Source organism: Rhea pennata, chromosome 1 (assembly GCF_028389875.1).
Source record: "Rhea pennata isolate bPtePen1 chromosome 1, bPtePen1.pri, whole genome shotgun sequence".
Classification (NCBI taxonomy): Eukaryota; Metazoa; Chordata; class Aves; order Rheiformes; family Rheidae; genus Rhea; species Rhea pennata.
In genome coordinates this window covers 86,645,030-86,671,822 of record NC_084663.1, presented here as the reverse complement: position 1 = coordinate 86,671,822, position 26,793 = coordinate 86,645,030, and the positions used below count along the sequence as shown (strand labels likewise).

At 45.9% G+C, this 26,793-nt stretch overlaps 3 protein-coding genes across 12 annotated transcripts; 1 reads left to right on the top strand and 2 right to left on the bottom strand.

The window, feature by feature from the left end:
- The first annotated feature begins 4,396 nt into the window (after positions 1-4,396).
- On the top strand, positions 4,397-11,161 carry SCNN1A (sodium channel epithelial 1 subunit alpha). The gene is made up of 12 exons (XM_062594372.1): positions 4,397-4,761; positions 5,178-5,433; positions 6,277-6,464; positions 7,271-7,371; positions 7,996-8,159; positions 8,487-8,585; positions 8,763-8,880; positions 9,165-9,243; positions 9,554-9,611; positions 9,737-9,792; positions 10,400-10,475; positions 10,706-11,161. The coding sequence occupies exons 1-12, from the start codon at positions 4,412-4,414 to the stop codon at positions 11,030-11,032; spliced, it is 1,872 nt and encodes a 623-aa protein (XP_062450356.1). The 5' UTR covers positions 4,397-4,411; the 3' UTR covers positions 11,033-11,161.
- VAMP1 (vesicle associated membrane protein 1) lies at positions 7,869-23,092 on the bottom strand. 10 transcript variants are annotated; one of them, XM_062594417.1, is made up of 5 exons: positions 23,050-23,092; positions 22,611-22,740; positions 21,639-21,797; positions 21,360-21,411; positions 7,869-8,183 (listed from the first exon to the last, which is right to left on the bottom strand). In XM_062594417.1, coding segments are annotated over exons 1-5 (381 nt in total). In that variant the 5' UTR covers positions 23,052-23,092; the 3' UTR covers positions 7,869-8,145. The 10 variants fall into 10 exon arrangements, with proteins under 10 accessions (XP_062450401.1, XP_062450386.1, XP_062450366.1 ...); XM_062594402.1 differs by lacking the exon at positions 7,869-8,183 and adding an exon at positions 11,869-11,981; XM_062594382.1 differs by lacking the exon at positions 7,869-8,183 and adding an exon at positions 12,439-12,796.
- A 2,859-nt stretch (positions 23,093-25,951) lies between these two features.
- On the bottom strand, positions 25,952-26,689 carry MRPL51 (mitochondrial ribosomal protein L51). The gene is made up of 3 exons (XM_062594808.1): positions 26,574-26,689; positions 26,374-26,481; positions 25,952-26,219 (listed from the first exon to the last, which is right to left on the bottom strand). The coding sequence occupies exons 1-3, from the start codon at positions 26,644-26,646 to the stop codon at positions 26,023-26,025; spliced, it is 378 nt and encodes a 125-aa protein (XP_062450792.1). The 5' UTR covers positions 26,647-26,689; the 3' UTR covers positions 25,952-26,022.
- Between the last annotated feature and the right edge of the window lie 104 nt (positions 26,690-26,793).

Sequence of the window (26,793 nt, the reverse complement as noted above, 5' to 3'; positions counted from 1 at the left end):
TTGGTCTACAGATCCTTGATGGGTTTTTAACAAGGATCCTCTGCAGAGATCACCACCTCTGCCAGAAGTGAATCCATGAATCCCAGGTAAATAATTCTTCCCTGAAAAACAGCAGTACAAAAGGTAGCCCGACGTCTGTGCACTGTTATCAGCCACTAAGCTGGTGTTTCTTTGGCCACTTCACTTAAATTTGCAGTACCAGCTGTGCTGCTACTCCTTGACATTTTGGGTTGCTAGTTTTAATGCAAAAATATAATCAATTGTAAATAATCCAGAAATAAATATTGGCAGCTACTTTGCAGCAGAAAGAAAAGCTTTTTCTAACTGAACTGCATATATATAAAAATAAAATAACTAAACTGATCACAGATCTTTCAAATAGTTCAAAAAATGCATGTGATTTGGTATCCATATCAGAAGGATATTAAGATCAAATATTAGCAAGAGACTTTTTTTCCCACCACAATAGCAGCATATTGTATAATAAAAAATTTCTTCTATTTTTAAATCTTGTATGCATTACACACTGTTATTACATTCCTACTTGGGGAGATAACAGACATACCTGCTAAGGAAATATTTCAGTTTTGATTCCATAAAAAATGATTCATGCTTATTCAAAGGTTGCTCAGTAGCCATAAAAGTCAATCATACATCCAGCTTGTGAAGACACAATATACAGAATCACTGCACAGAGCAACACATTGCTTTCCATTTCAGAAGGGACGAACCTAGCGACAAACAGTTGAAGGAAATGAATCTTCTCCGTATAAAGGTCCTTGATTCAAAGTTTTTTTTTAGACGTCAAGTAAATACTGCAAATCTGATTAAAGATGTGATTTGCCTCAACAGACCCTTATATACAATAAATATCCAGATATTTGTGGATGGGCAAATTACTAAGTCTCTTGAGGTGAGGGAATTTGGAGACAAAAGTGTATCTGATCACCTAAAATATCAACAGTGAACACTTGCAGATTATACTAATAATCTCATGTCACTATCTTCTGTCATAGCGAGGCATGGCTGACGAAAATGGTACAATCTAAGACAGGAAATCTTGTTCAGGAGATGGTCACGCAAATGACCTGGTTCATCTATACATGAGACAAACAGAACAAAAGCTGGGAAGATGTAAGTGAAGAGGACAGCATAATCAAAAAACTTGAAGGGGTAGCAAATCCTGAAGTTCTGCAAATACGGACTGAGACCAGCAGTTGAGAAGGAAGTAGGTGATTTCTTGTTTGCATTGTTTCAAAAGCACAAATGATGTATTCAGGAAATCAAATGGTAATTGCAGTTGTAAAAATGTTAAAATCGATTAGAAATTTTAGATTACTTTGTGAGCTGGCAATCAATCTGTCACACACCCGTGCGACCGCTGGAACTTTATGATTTGACAAACGCATGGCCAAACCGTGACAGCTGTATGATTGAAACCATGGGAATTCACCTCAAGGGCTGATAAGGGCTCTGAGGTGTGCTACAGCAGCAGCTAATGCATGGCAGTTTGAGCAGGTCACCACCAGCATGAGAGAGGAGGGAAAGGGAATCGCTTAGGTAACAGCTGACACAGCAACAGGAAAACCTGAAAGAGTCAACAATTTATTATTTTTTAATTCTTTAGAAGAAAAAGTATAACACATTGAAAGAGTCTTCTCAAAAAATAAAACAAATATGTATATGTGTATGTATATAGATATAAATATATAGATATGATGAATATATATTTATACATGACTAAATATAAAACTTACCATACATATACTCACACTCTAAGTATCAATTACTATTGTCCAAGCTGTCTAAGGCCAAAAGTTCTCCCAAACAGCTCAGTGATAAAAATTGTCAGCCATGATGGACGTGCTGAGAAAATTGATTTAGAATCTCATTTGGCTGAGATTCTAAATCAGTCCAGATGTTGTATTTTTTTAACTTCATCTAGTCAAAAGAAACCAAAAAAATGTAAGTTGCCTTTGTCTCACACGCAGCAAAAAAAAAGGACTAATGTGTTTCTGATCTAATTTGCAAAGGTATAAAATGCTTGTAAATACTGAAGAAATCATAGAATATCTAACTGTCAGCTGTACCAACTTTGGCTGTAATTGCTCTGTTGGGACATTAAAATAATGAGTACCAATGGTCATTTTCAAGGGCAAAATTAATTTTGTCAGGACACAATTCCAGTAATAATGGGGGAAGATTTGGAGGATGGTCTGTGAGTGCAGCTTAGTAATTTCAGAAAATTGCAATAATGTAAGTCAGACAAGCTGTAAACAGATTCTCTATGCACCTACTGGATTACAGAACCCGAGATGATACCGGTAAGTGTCACTGCTGATGCCTCTTCAGTACTAGTAAAATGGGTATGTGCACTGAGTTTAAGCGGTATGCGACAAGGCTGGTTCAAAAGGCTGACATGCATCTTCAGGGATTTTCCACATATTGCACAAAACATGCAAATAGCAATGGTAAGATGAGCTGGCATGCTCTCCCTGAGTGGCATCTCCTATTGGCACTGTCAGAGACGGGATATTGAGCTGAACGGGCCATTGGTCTGATCCAGAAGGGCTGTTTTAACACGTGCGGGGAGCTGCTTTGTGACAGGCATTTGAAGCAGCTTTAGCTTGTTCTCCCCACCCGTCCCAGTTCCTCTAACTTGTTTTTGTCATAATGAGGAAAGTTCAAAACAAATTGCTTGAGACAAAATTTGGTTTAGAATCACATGGAAGTAGTGCTTTTGCTTTTCTTTGTTTTCTGACATGGGGAAGGCTCTAAGTAGTGGCTGCATAGTACTCTAAGTAGTGGATACGTAACGAGTAGCTATCATCATGCTGTTCCTGGCATGCTGTCGCTTTCTGCCAGCCTTACAAGTGTACTCCTTGCCTTCCTCAAGCACGATATTTTGCAACATGAAGAGGTAAAAATGGCTGTGTACTTTGAGTCACTGACCAAACTCAAATAAGCAACAAAATCCAGGCGCAGGTACAGAAGAATCTGAACAAGGACTAATCTGACAAAGGTATTCCTAAAGGAAAGAAGGAAGCAAAAACCCAAAACAGCTTGGGTCAAAACCATCTGGAGAAAGGACTGGGAAGGAGTTCCTAACAGCAGGGGTCTGTTACGGACTCCTGATCATGTTCGGTTATGGGTTTATTTCTGTGGTCTGAGGAAGCATAGCAGGGCTTCGGGTAATGAGAGGAGGCTTTAATTCCCTAGGTAGAGATTAGAGAAATACATTCCCCCCAATGGCTGGGCTACATAGTTCTGGAGATGAAAGATTTCTTTGGTCAGTGAACCAGCAAAGGTGTTGTTCCCTCATGTGTATCGCCTAGTCCCTGCGAGCCTTCTCTGCACCAACCCCATCCCTCGTGCAGTTTAGCGCCATCATCCAAAACGCAGAATCTCCCTTGACTTTGCCACTGAGGAGCAAAAGTCAAGGATTAAAGCCCTGAAGCACCAGGAGTCCCCATAATGAGCAGGCACAGAGAAGGACCAAGGCAGCATCCAGATGCACTCTGTGCCTCTGTGGGTACAGTGCTGCTGGCACTGGATGCGTCCCCATGCCCTTGGCACAGCCGCTGCCAACTTTCTTTCTGCATCACCTCTCCTTGCTGGGAGGCAGTGGGGGAGGAGGAGGTGGCGGGGGAGGAAGGACACGATGTTCCCGGGGCCCCACCTGGCCGGGGCTGGGCTGCTCGCTGCCTGCTCGGAGGAGCGCGCCCGTGGGGGGCCCAGCCCGCCTCCGCGGGGCCCCGACGGCGCCTCGGCCCCCGATGGCGGCGCCAAGGTCACCTCGCCCGGCCCGGCCGGCTCGGCCGCGGACACTTGAGAGTTTAAAGAAGCTTTTCTTCCCCAGGAGAGGCGCACGGGGGGGGAAGGGGAAGGGGGGTGGGTGGGCGGGGAGAGGCTGGCTGGGTAGGAGCCGGGCGGGGTGCTGGCTTGAACTGGAAAGAAACCAGTCCCAGCCTAACCGCGGAGGCTGCGGGCGAGCCGGCAGCGCTGCGGGCGCGCTGCGCAGCCCGAGCCGCCGCCGCCGCCGCCGCCATGGGCACGGAGCCTCCCGTCAGCGCCGCGGCGCCGGCGGGCGGCGGTGCCGCGCGGGGGGCGCAGGTGCAGCCGGGCTGGGGCGGGCGCGGGGCGCTGCCACCGGCCGGGGAGGGCACCGGCGAGATGGGCGCGCTGCGCGGCGGGAGAGGGAGCGCGGAGGGCTGCAGCCTCGGTGAGGGCGCCAGGGAGGGGGGTCGCGGAGGAGGGAGGGAGGCAAAGCCGCAGGGCCTGGGGGAGGACAGTGCTGCCGAGCCAGGTTCTGCAGGCAGCAGAGCTTCCTGGAGTTGCGACCATTGCAAGGGGTGTCTGCGTTGCTGATTCTGAGTTTGGGCTGCAGGATGGGTCCGGGAAGGCAGGGAAGATGCCAGAAGGAGAGAAAATGAGTGAGTGCAAGCAGGAATCCGAGCAGCAACAGAAAGAAGATGAGCGAGAGGGCCTCATCGAATTCTACGGTTCCTACCAGGAGCTATTCCAGTTCTTCTGTAGCAACACGACCATCCATGGCGCTATCCGCCTAGTGTGCTCCAAAAAGAATAAGATGAAGACAGCCTTCTGGTCCGTTCTGTTCTTCCTCACCTTCAGCTTAATGTACTGGCAGTTTGGGATCCTCTACAGGGAATACTTCAGCTATCCTGTCAACCTCAATCTCAACCTCAACTCTGACAGGCTGACTTTCCCTGCCGTGACCCTATGCACCCTCAATCCCTACAGGTAGGAAATCGACTCCGGGAGTTGTCAACTGCCTTGATTCTTGTAGATGTAGAATAAAAATGTATACTCTTATTCTCCTCCTGGTCCTTGAATGTCCCATTCAGTAGCAGTGCTGGTGGAAGGGAAACCTCTAATAGACCTTTGCTGCTGCAGGGCATTCATACTAAGGCATATTAGTTTAGACTACTTTACTTGGTGGTTTACATTAACAGTCTGCAGTGCGTACTGCAGTGGAGCAGAAACAGATGCATTTATTTGTCTCCTAGGAGGATGGTAGCTTCCAGAAGAGGTTGGATTTACAGCTAGTGGGAACGCCCTGAATCGCCCCATCAAACTTTGTTTGCCACAGGTCATATCCAGAACTTTTTATATGTATCCAGCTTTAACCTTGCAAGCTTCTGTCTCCTGCTGTACAGATACAGCGCCATCCGGAAGAAGCTAGATGAACTGGACCAGATCACCCATCAGACACTGCTAGACCTCTATGACTACAACATGTCTCTGGCACGAAGCGACTGGTCAACTCAGTCCACACGAAAACGTAGTTCTAGGAGTCTGCTCCATCACGTTCAGCGCCATCCGCTGCGAAGGCAGAAACGGGATAACTTAGTCAGTTTGCCAGAGAACAGTCCCTCAGTGGACAAGAACGACTGGAAAATTGGCTTTGTTCTGGTGAGACTCCTGGATACCCTCTGTCTTACCCACTCCAGTCTCTGCCTAGCTACCACTAACCTGTTATACTTTTGGCCATGCCCTTCCCCATGTGGAAGTATGATTAAGCTGCACTGGCTTTTGCTAATGACAGGTTAAGGTAAATTTGAATCCTTTGCACAATGCAATCCTGCTCCTCAAGTCCTCTTCTCATTCATGCAAGCCTCAGGAAAATTGTCCCTTTCAATACCCATTAGTTCCTAGATAGAGTAGGGGAACCTTATTCTTTCTGAAGGAGAGCCACATATGAAATGTTAACACTAATGTTGCCCAATAATACCACAAAGTATTGGGTGGCTGTGGACCATGTAAAATGTGGTCATGGCTGTATTTGCTGCTGGGCAGCAGCTTCCCTGCCTCCGCCGTAGGGTATCTTGTGTTTGCATTTACAAAGGCTCTGGAGGACTGAAGCTAATCACTTGCCAGTTAACTAGAGTTCCCAGAAGATCACAAACTCTTGTCTGGACACACCCTCAAGGAAAGGCTCCCCACACAAGAATTTAAAGCTTTGGTTTATATTCCACTTCAATCACATTGCATATCTTGCTGTAATTTGCTGTCTCGTGGGTTTAACTCAGCCTTGCTCATTGACCTGGTGTTTCCCTTCCAGTGAGGAGCTTCATTGGAATTGCTTTCCCCCTTGCTATTGACTGCCTTTTTGTGAAGCACGAGAGCATTATGGCATTTTTCCACACTGGCTTGTTTCTTGCCTGTACTGAGGGAACACAGATATCACAAATCCACATCTTCTCCTCTTAAAGAAGAGTTCCCTGACATGGCTGTTTTTTCCTTCTTTTCTTCCAGTGCAGTGAAAACAACAAGGATTGTTTCCATCAGGCATACTCCTCAGGGGTGGATGCAGTGCGAGAATGGTACAGCTTTCACTATATCAATATCCTGGCACAGATGCCTGATGCAAAAGCCCTGGATGAGTCTGACTTCGAGAATTTCATCTATGCTTGCCGCTTCAATGAGGCAACATGTGACAAGGCGTAAGTGGTGGAGATATCCCACCATGTCTTCCTAACAGCACTCATATTCTGTGCTTGGGTCCAAGGGAAAATCAAGACACCTGCATTAGAGAACTTCTTTCCCAAGGTGGGATCATTCTTTGTTCAGTTCCTGTTATCTCAAATGATGTCTCTGAGTCTTCTAGGGGGTTGTGCTCAACAGAGTTGCAGACTCTCTTGCCTTAGAGGATGGATTCTCCTCTTCTTTCTCTAGGTTTCACATATATGAAATAGTTATACTGGTACAGATCCCAGTTTGGTTACAGATATACCAATATAGAAGTCTCTTTGTTCTTCACATTAAGAGTGATTTCCAGTGGTAGAGCAGTACATATCAGCCCACATACAAGAGAATAAGATAAAGTTGTTACATAAGGACAATAAAAAACATCCCACTTCTCTGCTGACGTTATGGTCAAAAAGTCCCAAAGAGACAGTGAGATGAAACCCATTAGCAAGGTAAGAAAAGAGGTAGGAAGAGCTAAAAGCTTTGTTAATATTAAGGAGATGATATAGAAATTACCAGTTCTGCTAAAACCCTTTTGAACTCTGAAGAGCTAGCAATGTGAAAAACCTCTCGTAAAAGCCTGTCCAGTTCCAAGATTACTTTTTTACAGTACATTTTAATTGCTCTTCCCTTGAGAGTTAGTTTACATAACAAATACTGCCCATCTGCTGTAAGCCCCTCTCTGTGCAGGTGTAAAACAGAATTGTTCCTTTTAGAATGTCCTTCCTCTTTGCCTCACAGCCCTTCTCACCTGGTATGAATATTTCTGTCCCTGTCTCAGGAATTACACCCACTTCCACCATCCCTTGTATGGGAACTGCTATACCTTTAATGACAACAGCAGCAGCTTGTGGACATCCTCACTGCCTGGGATCAATAACGGTGAGAGGGGCTTTTCAGTGGGTGACTAGAACTGCTCAGCTCTGTATTTGCCCACAGAGAGGGTCCAAGTGGCAGAAGGAATTATGGGCAGCCTGCTGTACTTACTTCCTTTGGTGGTGACAGATTGCAGCCCTATTGTTTTTTGTCCAAGTTCTGTTTAGACCCATCTGAACATGGCTGTCACATGCACATGACTCTCCCTCACTGTTGCCCCATTAGTGCCTGGTCCTTACAGTCATTGCTCATGCTGGACCTGTGTTGGCCCTTCCTTAAACCCCCTGTGACATTCGTAGTGCTGTGCTCCTGCAAACCTACTCTTGATCTCCTCCTTCACCACTTAACTTGTTCCCAGCAAGTGAGTCCTGAAACTTTTTCTAGGCCCCACCTTCAAGCTTTCCTCCTGTCAAGCTCTGAGTCTCCTCATGAAAACTTTCTCCACCCCTAGTTTTGCCCTTCCTAAGCCACAATTAAGAAATCCATTTTTCTCTGTCCTCTTCTGGAGCCGCCAGCTTCGTCCTCGGGTTCCCTCCAGCCACCCTCCTTTCCTGCCCAGTTTAGGTTCAGCCCTGATTGATGTTTGTCATGGCTGATCATGATCTCCCTTGTCATCTCTCATTTCTTCAGGTCTCTCTCTGGTGGTGCGCACTGAACAGAATGATTTCATCCCTCTGTTGTCCACGGTGACAGGAGCTAGGGTCATGGTTCATGATCAGAATGAGCCAGCCTTCATGGATGATGGGGGTTTCAATGTGCGTCCAGGTATTGAGACTTCCATCAGCATGAGAAAGGTGAGGACAGAGCAGCAGTAAGAGCTGTGACAGTGGAGATAAGGACTTCAGTGGGGGAGGTTTGGCTTGCTGGACAGGTATTAAGAGAGGGAATTAATCGTATGGGTTGAAAGGAGGAAAAGAACAGCAGCTTATGGGACTAGATGAGACGCATTTGGTTGGAGTTTGTTACAGAAGAATGAAATGGAGGAAAGCAGGATGGTGTTGGCATCCAGAGGTAAGCATAAGGAGCAGGTATTGATGAATGAGCAGTGGGTGGCATGGAAGTACAAAAAGAAGACAGTGAAGTTCCAGGCATTTTTGGATAATGACTATTTGATATTCTAGGAGAGGACTGTGCGTCTTGGGGGCAGTTACAGTGATTGTACAGAGGATGGCAGTGATGTGCCAGTGCAAAACCTGTACTCATCTCGCTACACTGAACAGGTAACTCATTAGGACTGGTATGGTGCCAGTTTGCTTCCCTGCTCTCCCGGGAGGTTTCAATCCCCTAGCAGTCAAGTTTGTCCGTTTTTTTGGACACTGTTAATGGTGTGATACAATACAGACTACACTGGGTTTGGTTATTTTGCTCAGCCTTTTCCATCTCATATGCCTCCCCAGGTGTGCATTCGTTCCTGCTTTCAGCTCAACATGGTAGAGCGCTGTGGCTGTGCGTATTATTTCTACCCCTTACCTGCTGGAGCAAAGTACTGTGACTATATGAAGCACATAGCTTGGGGTAAGTGCTGACAGAGAGGAGGAACTATAAGTAAATAAATAAGCAAAGGAATTACAGTAAAGTTCATTTTGCCCACTTCATGCCCCCAATAACTTTCCTCATTGTCTTCAATGAGCTTCCTGGCTTTCTGCTGTGAGACATCCAAAAGACATTCTTCTCTTGGATGGTTGCTCTTTCTGAACTTGTTGAAGGAAACCTTCTCTGGATTCCTCTCATTGTCGCACATTACCTTTCTCTGTATAGATACTGTGAGCTCATCTGGTTTTACTTTCTCTGCTACTCAGGGTACTGCTATTACAAACTCCTGGCTGAGTTCAAAGCTGATGTGCTGGGCTGTTTCCACAAATGTCGGAAACCTTGCAAGTAAGTTTGTCAGACAGACTATGAACTCTATCCCTAGAGGTGCTGGAAAACATTCCCTGACCAAGGCACAAGCTTGAGTCAATAGCTGAATTGCGAACCTAAATGGTATTTCTCCCATCAGGAAACCGAAATGGCTGGCGAACATCAGCGTCAGCTCTGGGGTGAGCTCCTGAGAACTATACAGAAGCTCAGTGGGAAGTGGGCAGAACTTCAGCATGGGAGGGAGTTTCCAGCTGTGCCTGGGGATTTAGAGACTTGGTCTTGTGGGCTCCTACAGCCTTAGAAGCTAATATGGTCTCCTGTCCTACAGAATGACAGAATACCAGCTGTCAGCTGGATACTCTCGCTGGCCTTCTGCTGTTTCAGAGGTAAGGGGATGGTGTCCTGGCTCCCAGCACCACTCAAAACTCTAGTTTAGCCCTCCCTCAGCTGGTACTAAACCTGCAAGCGGTAACAGTGATCATGTAATACAATTTTTGCACTTTCATTTCAGGACTGGGTTTTTTACATGCTTTCACAACAGAACAAATACAATATCACATCAAAGAGGTGAGAGCCTGTAAGCAGAGGTCATATCAAAACCAGAAATAGTCCCAGTGGTGTTTGTGTGTGAGTGGGTCAGAATTCAGATTAAGTCACTGATAGGAAGAGATTATGCATGGGGCTTCTAGGACCTGTGGACAAGGCCAATGGATTTGAGTCTGAGTGCATGTAACTGAGGCTTCAGCAAGGACTGGAAATCCAAATGAAGAATCTGAAAAAGGTCAGCTGCTAGTCTGAAAATAGTAAGCTCCAGGTCACTGCTGTGTGGTTTGGAGTCATGGTAAAGGCTAGTGGAAGAGTGGGAAGGAGAGCCATGCAGGAGTTTTTGCTTACTACTGATTTAAGACACCACAGACATTGGATTTCATACAGCAGTCTCAGAAATGTCCTGTAAGTGCCAAAAATTGTTTTGCAGTATGAGGTAGGCAGCTAGTCTTAATGTTGAACTTGACTTTACTGGACTGCAGAATGAAAGAACTGCTGAAATGGGGAAAAGCTTCTAGGTGATGTGTGTGTGAGGGAGATAGGGGGCAGAAGGGGACAGAGGAAAGAATTCAGCTTTGTAGAGAAATGCAGGTATTGCAGGTTACTCAGCCCCATATTTCATTAACAGGAATGGAGTTGCCAAAGTGAATATATTTTTTGAGGAATGGAATTACAAGACCAGTGGGGAATCTCCAGCTTTCACGGTACATACTTCACCACCTTGTCCCTTCTAGCCACCTATTGCACCACTATGGTGTCCCTCTGAATTGAAAGGCATTTGTTCCAAAGGTATTACTGGCTATCAAGCCTCTTCTCCTCTGGCAGGATGGGAAGATCCTCCCAGCACCATGGGGGTACTGCTATTGGGAGCGGACAGGGAGGCAAAGGGCACAAACAAGTGCTGTTCTCATTGTCCTTTCTCTGTCTCTTGCAGGTAGTGACTCTGCTGTCCCAGCTTGGGAATCAGTGGAGTCTCTGGTTTGGATCCTCTGTACTTTCTGTGATGGAACTTGCAGAGCTGATTCTGGATTTCACTGCCATCACTTTTATCTTGGCCTTCCGCTGGCTCCGTTCCCACAAGACGCATTCCCCACCAGGGCCACATTCAAGCAGTCAGGTCAACACTGCTTTCCAAGACGAGACCTCGGGTCTCAGTGCTCCACATCGCTTTACTGTAGAGGCTGTAGTGACCATGCTGCCATCTTACAACAGCCTGGAACCACATGGGTCAAGCAGGGATGGCGAGATAGGACGTGAGTGATGGAAGTGGCTTATTCCACAATATAGATGGGTGGCATTTAGAACAGAGACTGCACACTTTCTCTGTGAAACCTGCATTTCCTTCTTTCTGTGGTGCTCTAACTGGATCATAGCAGAAGACTGCACTGTGGCTGGCCATAGGTTAGTTGCTTTCACTATTGTAGGTGAATTCTTCAGTCTCATAAAATACTATTGCTCTGGAGAATCACCAGGAATGAGAGTTGATCTAGTCTATGTATGTGGAAGAGGTCAACTCAGTTTCCTTATACTCCTTGTATGTGTTCACCTACTCGTGCACACATTTTCTTGTCCCTGTAACAAGGATGCTGCCACAGTTCACATCAGCCATTAATTAAAGAGGATTGGCAGGTGTGGCTGGCCTCCTCTGTGTGCACAAGGGACAGGAATGGAGGCTGAGCAGGGGTACACGTGCCTTACCTCTCAGCAGGCTGAGACTTCTTTAGCTTTTCCTAAGATTAGAAACAGGCTGCTGCTTTCTATTTCTTCATGGCCAGCTCTGATTCCAAGAACAAGCTAGATCTCCTCTCCTCGTTCCCCAGAGGAGAGGTTACACGTACAGCCCTAAGCAAGGACAATCACTGTCATAATCTCCATCTAAATTACACACGATACTTGGGGGAAGTGATTGACATTTGGTGCCACTCTCAGGTCAGGATGAAACATCCCTTCAGAATAAGGCCTCCATTTTTAGGCTGCCTATAAGGCACTGGCAGTTCTTAGCCCTATACCAGTCTGCTTCCTTGTGATAAAACATACACTTGTATGATCAGCCACCTGCTTCTTTGCTAAAGGGTTCAGGATAAACTGATCTCAACGTTAGCTTATCCCTCCCTGGATTAAGGGGCTATGGGAACAAAGTAGTCTCTGACAGGGTGATGCAAACCCTCAATCCCAAACAGTGACTCTGTTACCGCAAGCCCCATGAACACCTGCAAAAGAGGATGAGAATAGTGCAGATCATGCAATGCCCTACTCCAGTCCAATCTCCTTTGCTTCAGCCATGGGCCTTTGTTGAGGATTATTAAGCATAGGAGATAGCACGCTTTAATTTAAGAACCTTTCAAGGAAAGCTTTATCATACTAAGAAAGAACCAAATAGACAATTCAAGACCAGGACAAAGGTTATATCTAAATTGTGGTGATGGCCCTTTTCTACGGAACTAATTTGGGATCTTTGCATAATAGCACACATCTTATTTCTGGCAGTAAGCACAGCTATACTATTTTTTACAAATATGCAGACTTCTACTGCAGTGATGATTACACAGCACTTCATGCGGTATCAAAAGAGCAAGGGTGATGTCCTCAGTAAACAGGATTGTCCACTTGATCAGACAAACACAGATACCAGACTTTAAGAATATATTTTAGACAAAGACCCACAGTACCATACAAACAATCAAAATGCAAACAGTCCCTTTTGAATTTAGAATCTAGTTAATGATGACATAAAATGAAAACTGCAGAAATTTTAAATATTAAGATAGATGCACTATCCTTGGGAAACTTGAGTATTTTACTATGGTATATAAATTGATGCCTAATTCTTCCCTTTAAAATGTTAAACATATGCCTATTGTACTGCTTCTGCATTGCTTGAACATTATCTAAATGTACATTTCACTTCCAGCAGAGTGATTTTCTTGCTTGCAGACACACACAGTGCATTCTTTATTACAAAAATAATAGTTCCTCAGCGTTGATCCCAGTGCTGTTCTCAAGCTCCTATATACAGCTGATGCCCCTGGTTTGAAAGATGAGAGATGTTTCACCACTGGGAGGAAAAGCCCAGTGATTCTGCAGGGGGAATAGGTTTAGGAGCTCTTGTTACTCAGGAAGCGGTGGCAGCCCCTTTAGAAACTGGCATTTAGAGGTGTGGAAACACATATTCCCCAAAGAAGGCCCCCACTGGAAAAAAATCTGGACTTTTCAACTTGAAAAAAAAACCACTTTGCATTTACAGGTATTGTATTTACAATTTAAGTGATGTAAAAGAAAGTGATTAATGCAAGTGTGAAACTACAAAGTTGCCTTAATGTAGGGACTTCTCTGTCCTGCAAAAACACACTGCTCGAGAGGCAAATATAAAGGTTTGTGTTAGTGACTAGGAATTGTAATTAAAATGAAAATTACTTTGGTCACAATTCAAACAAGACAAAAAAAAACAAACAGAGCAATTAGGACATGCTGTGCCTGCAGCCCAGTTCTTGGTCATTAATTCAGTACTAGACTGCAGCCTTAGCAAGTTGCTGGCATGTGAATGAGGGGGGAAAAAAAAAGTACAACTTTAACAGCTAGATAGGGAATAATCACTGGGCACATAAATGCATTTGTTTTACAAGACCACCCTCAAACAAAGAAAGGAGAAATAGCAGGTGCAACATTTAAACAGTTTCCATATATCATGAATATTATATAACTCATATGTGAGCAAGAACCTTCCGGAATAAGAGATTCCTCACATGACAAGGTGCCTTGTGATAACCATAATATAGATGTGACCAACTGCATCACACAGAAATAAGAGGGTAATTAAAGGAAGATTAATCAGAGGCATAACTACTAGAAACAGATGAAGTTCTTTACAATCTCTTAAAAAAGTACAGGCAGAGAAGGAAACGTTTTCTCTGGAAGAAGCCCACACCGCATTATTTATCTTTTTTGTTAAAGTGTTAAAAGAAAGGGCTTTGATGAACTTGAAGAAAGTAATGACCTCGTTTTGGGGAGCTGTAAATCCAGAGTTAAATGGCTTTACAAACGTGATGTTATACAAATTGTTAATTAGAGCAGTCCTACCTGTCCTGGGTATCAGTGCATGAATTACCATCTTGGGAGAGAGATAGCTGATTCTCCCATTTGTTTCAGACAGACAAGACCACAAATCACCAGCTCAACAGATGTGTAGTGGTTTTGGACTGTCTGAAAATGAGACAGAAATCCAGCAGTGCTGGGGTGAAAGTAAAATACATGGTGGGGGGGGAGAGTATTTCATTGAAAATACAAAATATGAAAGAAGGGAGAAAGTTTGCTTTTTGAGGGATTGATGGGTCAGCAAAATAGCAACGAAAGAGTTAAGCTTTCAGTGGGGTGAATCAATACCAGAGGTTGAGGGGATGTAAATGCTTAGTAGTCATAGGTGTGTTAGAAGGAAAGCACAGTTGTTTGGAGCATGTGGAAAATGTGCAAGGAGCAACCGACGACACCCAAGAAAGGCAAGTTGCATGTTCTTGGACTGGGAGTATCTGTCACATAGTGAAAGGCAGAGAAATAGAAATAAATGCACTTAGGGAAAGGAAGTGTGGGAGAGGACAAATCACTTCATGGAGGAGTTAGGGTATAAAAGAAGAATGGTTTGCTTTGCAGGGTAAGATGCACAGAAGCAGATAGTCACATATGTTTAAAGAGAAGAAAGAGAATGAGAAAAAAGGTTTATGTAAAGATGCTGGGGAATTACAACAGGAGAAGAGGGAAGAGTGGTTAGGAGCTTAAAAATAGCAGGGAATTGTGGAAGTGTTTGGTGCTGCTGAAGTAGAAGAAAAGAGCTGTGAGTTCCTTCAGGATGGGGAACAACCAGCAGACAGAGGACTTAAAGTACCTTAGGTACCTACCCAAATCCATAAGAGGACTTGAAAGTCAAGTGTTAAAAGAGAAAAGGGATATATCAGAACAACATGGAAGTTATTCTGAGGCTTTGAGGAACTGCTGAGATGAGATGAATTTGGAGGACCTGAGAACTTCTAAGAAGAAAGGTTAGATGGTGTGAGACTGGGGAAAGAGAAGTACTGAGTGAAAGAAGAATAGAAAGGGAATCCTAGAAGTGCCCTTGCCTTGGGTTACTTTGTTGATGGTAGGAGAGACTACAAAAAAAGAGTATGTTGACAGAGTCTGAGCATGCACAAGTTGGAATAGATGTATTTGGACGAGAGAAATGAAGGAGATGGACACAAGTATTCAGAGGCTAAGGAAAACCCCTGGAGTTTGAAAGTCACAAATGTTTCTGGGGCAAAAAAAAGACTGCAGGAGAAGCAAGGTATAGCTGTCTAAAGGATTTGGAGGAAAAAAAAAAAAAAAGGACATATAGAAAAACAAGGACCCTAAGAGGGGCTGGTGGTTGTTTGAAGCAAGTAGGGAATAACAAGAGGAAAGGATCAAGTATTTAGTTAAAGGAAGAATATATATAAAAAGATGAGAATATTTTGAGAAAAGAGGAGTTGCCAGAAGAGTAAAGTATTCTTTTAGTGTGTGTCTAACTAAAGGGCTTATTTTGTAAGGCTGGGAACTCAGAGAGGTGAGCATATGGAAGGAATGAGAAGGATTAGGAAGGGAAGGACTGTTTAACTGGAGAGCAACACCACAGCAGAAGGGTGAGTGAGTGAAGAGCAGAGGACAGTTTGGAGAAGCACTCAATTTTTGGGAGCAGCCAGTTTTGGAGTGGCTGGACTGCAGGGAAATGAGTGGTGTGTTGGTGGTGTCAAAGGAGATGGGGATCTAGATGAAACAGAGGATGTTATGCATAAAGGGCACAGTAAAGGAGTGAAATGAGCATTTTTTGACATTATTACTATAGGGAAAGGGAAGAAAAGCCAATGATGAGGAGGTTGAAGAATTATTGGTGGAAAGAACAGCCTTCTGGGAGAAAGGATCTACTGGAGAAGAGTCATGTGAATTGCCAGCTGGCACCAAGAAACACAGGTAGAGAGGAGCTGCAGCTGTCCAAGGGCGCTGGAGAAGAGCTGGGTGGAAAGCAGAATGAGTTTGGAAGGGCCAGGCCCCTTCAGCAAGAATTTAAGAATTTGGGTGTGCAAGATGGTTTAAGGCAAGACTGGAGGGCAAAGGAATAAGAGGAGACCATATAGGTTGATGGAAAAGAATTACACAACTGTTGGGAAGCAGCACTGACATTTGAATGGGGGGAGTAGTTAGAGTGGTGGGAGGTGCCAGGATCCTAGAACAGCGTTACACAGCAGTACAGGCTGGGGAACAAACAGCAACAAACATTTGGGGAGGGAAGGGCTGTTGGAGAATTACCAACACAAGTGTATTTGTCTAGACAAAGGGAAGCTTGAGGAAAGGACAGCAAGAACATGAGAAGGCTAAGGAAGGGTGTGAAGTTTGTGAATGGCCATAGACCTGTAAGAGAGAGAAGCGGTCAATGATTTTAAGAACTGTGGAGGAATCTCTTTAGAGAATTTGGAGGCCACGCACAGCTCAGAGGGTGAAGAGAACAGTACCAGTTCACCATGGCAACATAGAAGAGCTACACAGAGCAGCAAAGATGCAACTCTAGTGGGGTTGGAAGGAAAATTAATTATGGACCGGTTGAAAAGGCAGGAAACAATGGGAGAGGGAGCAATATACATATATACCCTGAGACCTACTGAAAATTTGTTCCTCAAAAGTGTGACAGTCTGCAATTTGGCAGATAGAAAAGTAACATTTCTAATAAAAACTAATACAACAAAGGGATGCATGAAAGGACTTAGGCAAGTTACGAAGTACAGGGACAGTTTCCTAGTTACAGAGCTTAGAAAAGCTATGAAAGGAAATTATAGGAAGCCAGGAAACGCAACTTTAAACTTCATTTTGGCTGGTAAACTGGGGAACAAGTTGCATGAAGGGACAGCATTACCACATATGAGATCACCTGTGTACTACAGTTTTACATCTTCCAAGCAGCATTGCGGAGTCTGGAAGAAACACTCTGGCCTGAATTCAAGTATCCAATAGGCATGGATGAGTTGCTTATTTTTGGAAACTTACATCCTTAGCTGTTAGATCTTTGAGATGGTAAATAATTGCTCAGAGGGCAGAACAATGAAGTACAAAAGTTATCTTTATTGTCTCCCTTAACCAGTTAAGGCTTCCAACCTCAATGGATACTTCAGAGCTAGACCCTCCATCACTTCACAGGAAAGTTAGTTCCATTAACAAACTGTTGATGCTGTATTCCTATTCTAGAGTAATGCTTTCTGTTTTACTCACTATTCTTTGGTTACTTCCCAGCTGAGAACAAGAAACTGATCCATTGCTTCTGATGAGAGCTGTCAGGCATGGAGCACACTTTGATCTATAGGCTCTGATAGAGAGCTGAGGAAAGGCCAGAGCAAGAACTAAAGTATCTAGAAATATCTAAAGGTTTTAGATTAAATGCTCCATTAGATTTAGATGCTCCATTTAAAGAGCAATACAATTGAGGTTTTCCCCCCAAAAATCTGAAGGAATTGCAGCCCCTCAGAAGACAGTAATTGATAGGGGAGCTGCACAATTAAAGGTAGAGCTTGGATTTCTAAATGCCATTTCAAAGAATTACCTTTTGCCAAAGCTTTGGTCTTGTTTTGAGTGCTCATTTGTCCATGATTAGAAACTCAACAGGAGCAGCAAGTGCACATACTTAAAGAGATAGCACCTCTGACAGAAGATGCTCCCAACAAAACATGGAACTTTAAACCTCTACAACAGGATTTACGGTCAGACACATGCACATTTTGCAGGCCTGCCTCTCATGACTCATGAGCTGGACAACCCCCAGGACAGTTTCTGGCCTACTGGGAACAAGGCAGCATGTTTAGCACACAGGTCTGTCCTTCAGAGCACCTGGTTGTAGAGAGCACTCAAGTACCTAGGATTGGCTAGGGACAGTGTAGTCTGTGGTCTGGACACTTGTGTTCTTAAAAAGCAAGAAAAAGAACAGAACAAGCTTGAGGAAGATAATAGAAGAAGGCACACTAATTGGCAGGAATTGTAGTTGGACTCATTCAAGTTTTGCAGGGCTGATCTGTATTGAAGTTTAAATTGCACATACAGCTTTAATCACTGGACAGTCCAGACACTTACTGCCCAAGATGGCTTTCATCTTTGCAATATTTAGACTATCTGCATTACATCAATTTCACCATTTATCATATATTTTTATGATATTATCTTGGTGATGCTTGGACTGGAGCTGAGACTCTGCTAACTGATGTGTTAACCACCAGAGAACCACAAGCCACAGTGAATACTGTTTGGCAACCTCAGCTAAGGAAGGGGCAAATTAGGGCACCAACACTTCATTTTAAGAATACATCAGCACTGGATAAGACTCTTATCCCTAACTATTTAATGAGTTTAGTGTACAGTGAAGCAAAACCAGAGGGGCAGTCACTTACCTCTATTCCATCATACTTTGAGATACACTGTAACAGCATTTTGCTCTTGGAGCTCTTCATTTAGCCCCTGAATGCACATCTCCCAACTTCAATCCCACCCCAAGAGGAGAATATTTTCTAGTTGAAAGAGCTGAGGATCAGTTATTGAAACTGAAGGCAGCACAGCCTGAGGAACTAAAGCCAACCAGCACACCTCCTTTCAAGGGCCTACCTCCATGCACTAACCATAGGTTGTGCCTATGGTGGCTGGAAGCCAAATTTAATCAGGCTGCCTTTCCCTCAGAGCTGTTAACTCCTGTATTTTATTACAGAACTATCACTGGGTCAGTCCAGCATATGCTTCCGGTATGACTGCAACTAACATCATTGCAATGCAAGACTGTCCATTCCTGTGAGGTGCAGAACTTCAGATGTGCAAATAGTATGGAAGAACAGCAAGAAAAAAAATGCTCTTCCATAAGCAGTTTGGAATCCAAGTGCCCCTCCCCACCCCTGACAAAACAGGCAGACTCAGTGAGGTGGTGAATTGTGTTTCTTTGAGACTATTTAAAGTACACAAGCTGATTACTGTAACATGCCAGAAGAGATTACAGTTGTTTACAGAAGAAAAACTGCATATGCATGAGTGGCTGAAATGCTGTGGATGGAGGAGAGTCCCTTGCTTCATACTCATAGGGTCTTGGTCATTTCCCCCCTTCCCCCCCCCCCCCCATGCATAGACACACAAAGGAGGAGAAGGTAGAGGAAAAGAGAGGCAATATACAACAAACATCCAAGAGAAAAAACAATGGAAGAAAACCTAGTGGGACATCAGCCCGCCCCCCCCCCCCCTCGAGGAACAAGAGAAATGGAGCACCAAACACTTGTTTAAAAGTCAAAATAACTGCTGGCCTGGGAGCCTCAAGCTTGTATGCCCACACCCTAAATGTAAATAGCAGCAAGCAGTATAAGCAGACCCTGGCTCCTCTTCAGTAGATGCACTTCTGACCATCCATCACATCTCAGTTCCACCGGGAATTAGGAAAGTGCTCAGGGGACGAGAGCTGCTTCACTCCAGATCTTCATCTCTGCCCTCACCCAAGTTGGAGAGGGATGAAATTGCAGGGAGATGAACTCAGCACAGATGAAATGCTGGGGCATGGAAGTGAGCATGCAAAACCTAGCCCCTTCCCAGATGCCCTAGAAGGAAAGGAACTTTCCCAGCATGCTCAGGGCAAAAAACATCTGCTCCACCCATCTTATTTCTTCCACTTGGAAGCTCCAGTCATGTTCTTCTCTGCCTCCTCACACCTCCTTAAGCCTAGGCAGATACCAGTGCATCCTAGATCTGAGATAGAACATCCTAAATCAGAGCCCTCTCTCTGGGCTAGATTACAGGCTTCAGTTCGGCTTGAAAAAACTGAAGTAGTATACACCTCAAAAGACTGCAGAAACTGATGAACAGAGCAGCTCGTTTAACCCTAGTTTTGACAATGTATTTAAATAATTCACAATTCTTGTTCATTCCAAAGGAGAACAAGATGAGGATTGCTTGCAGGAAGCCACTGAGTTCCATGTGCTAAGTTAACTTCTAGCAGAGACCACCATGGACTCAAGTCCGAGAAAGTCTATAGCAAGTAGGAAGATTTCAGTTTTAATAAGCCAGACGTATCTACCACACAGGGGCATCTGTTATCACTTCGCAATGCACATGCCCAGAACAGCACTTCCCTTTGAAGGTTCTTAATAAGCTGTTCTTATTTTTCTATAACTCCAGCTGAAAGTTAGGGCTTTGGGGTAAGAGCAACAGAGCAGGCATTCTCAAGTGGCTTTTTCAATCTCATCTAAAACTCTGCTAAGCCTCCTTCACCTCCACCTATCACATAAGGGACTTTCTTGGACATTCAACACTAAACGAAAACTCCTATGCCCACTCCTGTTCCACCCCATTCCAAACTTTGCCAGAAAGCCAGAAGATAGTAAGCCAAGATTCTGTGGCTTTTTATGTCTGCATAGATGAAAGGAGCATTTTTGACCCTCTCCCCCACCATATTCCTTACTCTTATCCTTTTGTTTTTTCTGTCAGGAGATTTTTTACTCCCATACATGCCTTTTAACTGAAACAAGTTCTACTGCTATCTACTTTGCATTTAGTTATTATACCTGACTGAGGAAATCACACAGGTCTTCTATATAATCACCAAGATGGCCATTTTAAGAGAGCACATCATCTTAACCAAAGGGCAGGTAAGTTAAAATCATTTCTAGAAGTGCTCACCTCTTCATGGCAATTTTATCTAAATGACTGTTTAAGCCACGCAGATCACACATTAACAAACTACCTTTTATTTCAGAAGCTAAATGAAGAGCTTAAGTCATGCTGCCACACTTGTTAGGCAGAATGCTGAAGAATCTCATATGCTCAAAAGCTTCATCTCCCCAAGGCACTACTTTAAGGCATTCTTATATTGCCAGAGGCACTATTTGACAAGCTCACATCCAAAACAAACCACACATTCCCTACAGAAGTGCAGGAATAATAGCTACCCAATCCTCTTCAACTTCCCTTTCCTCTTAAGTTCAAATAACCTTCCTTAGAGCTGCAGCAGCTGTTGAAGAGTCTAACCCATGTTCAGGAGACCACTTCAGAATCTTATCCAGAAGATAAATCAAAACCAGTAATCAATGAAGAAGCTAGGTGGAAGGGAAGGAAAGGAAAGATTGAGGTAAGAAGAAACAGGCAAGGTGACAGGGGACAGTGGCAGACTGAAGGGGCTACATTCAAGTGAAAAAGTAGACTGGAAACAAAGTAATAGAAAAAAAAAAAAGGAGAGAACAAAAGGGCAAGTTACACAAAGGGTCCCCCAGTTACCTAGAGACCTCCAAAGCCCCCACCAAGGGACTCATCAACCCACCCACTCCAAGATAGCTGCCCCTCTCACTCAGAGAGTAATCTGACCTGGCAGGCAGAAGTTCCCAGTTCTACAGGGATGGCTTCCCAATCCCTTTTGCCATTATGTAAAACATACCATTACCCTAGAAGTGTGGGAGATCCCTTCTTTGGGAAGGGAGATGGTGCTGCTGGAAGACCTGCAACCAAGACCCTCCAGATGTTAAACCAAAAAGGAAAGTTGAGTATCCTAGAGTTAGGGCTCCCTCACCTTTTGTGTCGGTACTTACTTACAATCACCACCACCACAATGGCACAAATCACTCCCATCATGATCATCATCTGGAGAGAGATATTGTCAGAGGTTAATACTCAGATTGACAGATCCCTGACAGCCAGGAAATAGTCCACAACCTGAAGGCAGGACAGCCCAGGCCTCAAATCTTTCCACGATGAAAGAATTTTAAGCATCTGAGGTAGTTATTAAACCCCAACTACCCTCTCAGAGTCCTGCAGAAGACTCACCTAATTTTCTTCTCAGGAAGGAGATAAGGCACCAGGAAACTCACCTTGCAATTCTTCCACCAGTACTTTCTTTTGAGTTTTGCTGCACTACTTTCAAACACTGAGGCACCAGCCTGAAGTGCATCTGCCCGGTCATCTAGCTCTGACAGTCTCTGGTCTCGTTCCAGCACTTTGTCTACATTTACACGTATTATGCCAACCACCTGCAGAAGGAATAACAGTAGCAGTAGTTACTTTTTCAACTTTCTTTACTGATGTAAGAACAGAATCCTGGCTTATAACACTGAGTTACTAAAAGGTGAAAGGCTGAGGCAAGAGAAAAAGGCAAGATAAGCAGTAGCTTTAGAACTGTTGCTTACTTGCAACTGGGAAGATTCTAGATATCATGCTATCAGGTGCTTCCTACAACTTCACTAGTTTCCTAGCCCCACTCCTACCTGCTTTGAGAAGCCCTCAAGTCCATTAAACCTGTGTCACTCCCCCTCCCCCAACATAGTTATCACATCCTCAGTCTCTAATAACCACAAAGAAAGAGCAAGAGCTATATGCTGCTGCCCTGGTGAGGCCAAAAGGGGTTACTACATATCAGAGCCACACTACAGACCCCGGACCTGTATGACAATCACAGTTCCTTTCACACCACACACTAAGTATGCACACAGACTGCTCTCTCTCAAAGCAGCTGGCAGTGCTTAAGAGCTGCTCCGGATCCTGCACAGCTCTATTTCCACGATGATAGCAAGATTCAAGGTAACAGAGTCCAGTATACCTGCTCCTCAGAATACACCTCAGGAATTGGGCAGCTTTTAAGGGTAAGGAAACCTCTGACTCTCCTCCAGGCTCTTCACAGGCCTACCAACATACCTCTGAAGTACTTAATATGTATTTGTAGTATTTGCATTAGGAAAGCATCCATCCCATCAACACACTGATCGAGAACGCAGTTGCTGCAGAGCAATAGGAGGACAGAGCCCCCACCGCCCCTGGGAAGCGAGCACAGCTGGCAAGCTACTAACCTCTTCTACTTCAGCCTCTGTCTGCTGCAGCCGACGGTTGCTACTGGTGTTGGAGGGCTGCCCGGGGCGTGGCCCTCCAGGGGCTCCCCCTTCTGGGGCCCCAGGAGCAAGCTGCTGGGATGGGTCAGACCTGAGAGGAAACACATACCAGCAAAGAGAAAGTCCAGTCAGGTGCTCTTGTCTGGGGAACAGAGGCTCAGTACGCGGTACGAGCCTCAATTCGGAGAAGAGAGCAGCCTCACGGCTGCGGCAGCGGGCCCACGCCCTGCCCAGCGCCAGCCCCGGACACCCGCGAGCAGCAGGACCCCTCCCCCCGGGGCAGGGCGCGCGGCCCTGCCCGCGGCCACCGCAATGCGCCACTCAGCAGCGCAGCTGTCCGGTGGGTGGGCGGGTGGGTGGATGGGCGCGCGCGCCCGCCCCCGCGCGCGCGCGCACTCACATCGCCTGGACGGGCCTGGAGCGTCTGTCGAGCCACAGGTGGAGCACCACACCACTAACAACCACCCCCCCGCCCTTCGGCCTTATATAGCGGCTGAGGCCCAGCCCACAAAAGGGATAGCCAATGAGAGGTGGCCGCAGGCTGAGACCAGCAAATCAACTCCGCGGGTCAGCGCCCCTCCCTCTTTCCCGCAGCCAATCAGCCTTCCTGCAGAGAGAAGTCCCGCAACCTGTCTGAGCCACGCCCCACCCCCCTCGCTTCTCAGCCAATGAGATAAACCCACCGCCTGAAGCCCGCCTGGGGCTGCCCAATCGGAGCAGAGTTCCGGCCCTGCTTCGTAGCCAGGCGTGAAGGAGCCGCGCGGCGCCCCGCCCCTGCGGAGGGGCCGGCGGGGCGCGCGGCGGTGAGTAGCGCGTGGCGAGGGGACGGGTCCCTGCTCCGGGCCGGCGTGGTCTGTGGTCTGTTCCAGCCCTGCCTGCCCGTCTGCTTCACGTGGCCCCTCCAGCGGTGCCAGGCCCGAGGGGGCTCCAACGGCGGGCCTAAGATGTCACCTAACACCGACCTGAGGCGGCGGTCCCTGTCCGCAGATACCAGCGCCCCTTCCCCAGAGGGCCTGGAGAGGCCATTCCCTGCCCTTAGCCTTGTGCCGGGGTCTGGCCCTACCTGGCACTGGCTGCGGCTGCTCTCAGGGGGCGTGTGCCTATCCCCCTCCCCTCAGCGTGCGTGACAGCCCCATAGCCTTGTCACCACGCGCTTTGAGGCCATCTGATTATTATCCTTTTAGAAAAAGGGATTAACAGAAGTCCTGAAGTGATTATGGAGACCATACCTCTTCCTATCCTCTTTGCCCTTCCAAAATCAGCATGTGCTATTGTCTTTAAAAGCTAGTGCTGCAGAATGACTTCATTTTACCCATGCCTGTAATGTGTTTATTGGCTATAGTTAAGTCACTGCTGGTGTTGCTGCAATTTAGGTATGGTGTTGCTGGCGTGCTTCCATCATACAGTATGGCATAAAAGAAAATGTGAATGAATCCCTGAAGCGGCTGCATTCGAACCTTAGATGCCAAGCTGAGGGAAATTAGGCTTCAGCAGCAGCCTCAACAACAGCTATGCATTTTGTTTTTCCCCCCCTAAAGATTCTGAAAAGCGCACTGGATCAGAAGGGAGGATTCATCAGTTCAAGATGAAAAGGGAAGTAAGAACATAATGGAACAAGTCTCCCCCTACAGCTTCCCATGTGGTGAGTAGGGTAGCAAATGGCTGTTTCAGACTAACATTGAACTACCTTTTTTCTTTCATAAAATGAAACAGGCCATAAATAAAAGTTTTAGTGACAAACCTAGAAGACTAGTAGATAGACAAGGTGGATACCTAATAAATTATATTCTGAGAGCCAAAAGACTGTGGCACAAGGAAGATGAGAATTTGATAAAGGGTTGTAGTGAGAGCTAGATGATTTGCAGATTGAACTGTTTGAGTGTTAAAGAGCAACCCATGTGTAGCCTCAGCAGAACTGAAGGCTTTTAAGCTGCACCCTTAGACAAGGTGAAGGGATAAGTTGTGAGAAAAGTTTCTACTGCTTGGTGATCTTTTCTGAGGCAGTAGTCTGAGGACTGTTTGAATAGCCATTGTTAATAACGGGAAATGGAGCTGACCGAACCATTGGTGTGGCTCACTCAGCTCATGTTCCCCTTCAGACCAAAGGCTCATATAGTGCAGCATCCTGTCCCTAAACATGACAAGTCAGTGCATAAGGAGTGTGAGCTGAGGAAGTGTACAAGATACAAGAAGTGTTCCCCTGATACTCTTCCGGTTTCTATTTTCAGGCTGGGATATCCTGCACATGTGGTTTATCTAGGTAGTAACTCCCAGTGGCTCTCCCCCAGGTGCTTCTTCATTCTCCCCCTGCCAAAACCATGCAAATTTCCTGAGTCCACAACATCATTTGTCACAGAGTCCAGCAGGTCTGTTACCTTGCTCCAAAGAATGTAGACGTCACAGTTGCTTGAATACAGGCTCCAGCTTGATCTTCCTAACGCTTACTCCTGAAGGAGACTCTTTTCATTCCCTGCCTCTTGCAACCCAGCGCTTTTAAAGATGTAACAGCTTTGCTCTGTAACAGAATACATCAAATCACCAGATAGGTCCCCATTTACCTGGCAGCCAGGTTGACAGCTGACAGAGAGAAGATAGACAAATGCATGCTCATTTTACAGTTTTTTCTGAAGCAGAGAATAGAAGAACCTGTAAAAAACAGGATGCTAGACTACAGGGGTTCTCAGCTTTGACTTTCCTATAACTTTCCCCCTAAAGGAATCCATAAAAAAATAAGGAAAACTTCTAGAAGTTGGACAGCTTTTATAAACATTTAAGCTGCCTGAATTACTTTTGCAGAGCTTCACTAAGTTATTAACCAAAGACTACATGCTTAAAAAGTGTATTCAGTATGGAGATTAAGTCACCACCAACATGAAAACAAAGACAAATCCTGTTCTAAAGAGAGGCTTTCCTGCAGTTCAACTAACGTTTGAATCATTCAGTTAGTATTAATCACTGATAAGTGAAGGGCAAGGGGGACAGCAGGAAGGAGTATTAGGGGGCACATTTACGGCTAGCTTATGAATTTGGATATGGGGAAGAATCTATGACAAAAAATACTGAAATTGCCAAGAAGGACCCAGAGCTCCTGGAAAATGAAAGAAAGCTGGAAGCTTGACCAAGAATGGAGGACTCTCAAAAGTAAAAGACACAGACTGGACAGCTGACTGTAAGAAGTACATCAGAGATGGATAAGAAGGCAGAACTCACAAAGAGGAGCTAAGGCCTAGAGCAGCAGGAAGATTTGGGGGCTTGCCTGGAAATGCGTAGTAAAAGTTTTACAAAGCACTGGGAGACACCTGTAGGAAAGCTGATTTTATTCAGAGTGCGACGCCACAAAACCACGCTCCATGTGCCAAACCCATGGATGCTCCTAGCGGTGCTTCCCGGTGCGATTGAAGCGCCTGTACAAGTACCGGATCCTCTTGCTGAGTTTGTGGTAGTCATCCACAAACATTCGATCTCCCACCATCTGCTTTTTGCGAATGCACCTCTGCAGCTCATTCCCCTTCCAGCCTCGCAGCCATCTGGGCCCCACAATGAGGTCCTTAGGGTGGGCCTTGAAGTCACCTGAGAACAGAAAGACAGAGAGAAGAGAATGAGAGACCCTGGAAGGAGCTGGCCCCAACCACCCTCCCCCGCAGAGCCCACGGCTTGCAGGTAGGTCCGGCCTCCCTCCCCTCCTCGCCCTAAGGCCACGGTGGGGGGAAGGAGGGCGCCATACCCAGAATCCCCACGTTGTCGTAGACTCCGAACAAGGCTCGCTTTTCTGTCCAGCGATCCACCTGCTTCGGCTGCGGCGGCTCCTTCACGTGGGGAACCCGGGCTTGCCCTGCCAGGGGAGAGGAAAGGGGCGGTCAGTGGGCAGCGCTCAGAGCCCAGACCGGACCCCGAGTCGGGCCGCCCCTGAGCGTGCCCCCTCACCGCAGTGAATGCTCCGCGCGGGCGCGCCGCGGCCCAGAAGGGCCCACCCGGCCGCCCGCACCAGCGCCGCCATCGCGGTGCCCCCGCGGGCGGGCTCGGCCCCGCCCCGGCGGTCCGGGCCCTCGGCTCCGCCCTGCTCCCTCCGCTTGCTGTGGCTGTCGGGAAACGGCCGTCGGGCACACGTCACGCTAACGGTCGACGGAGGTGGGAGGAAAGGGAG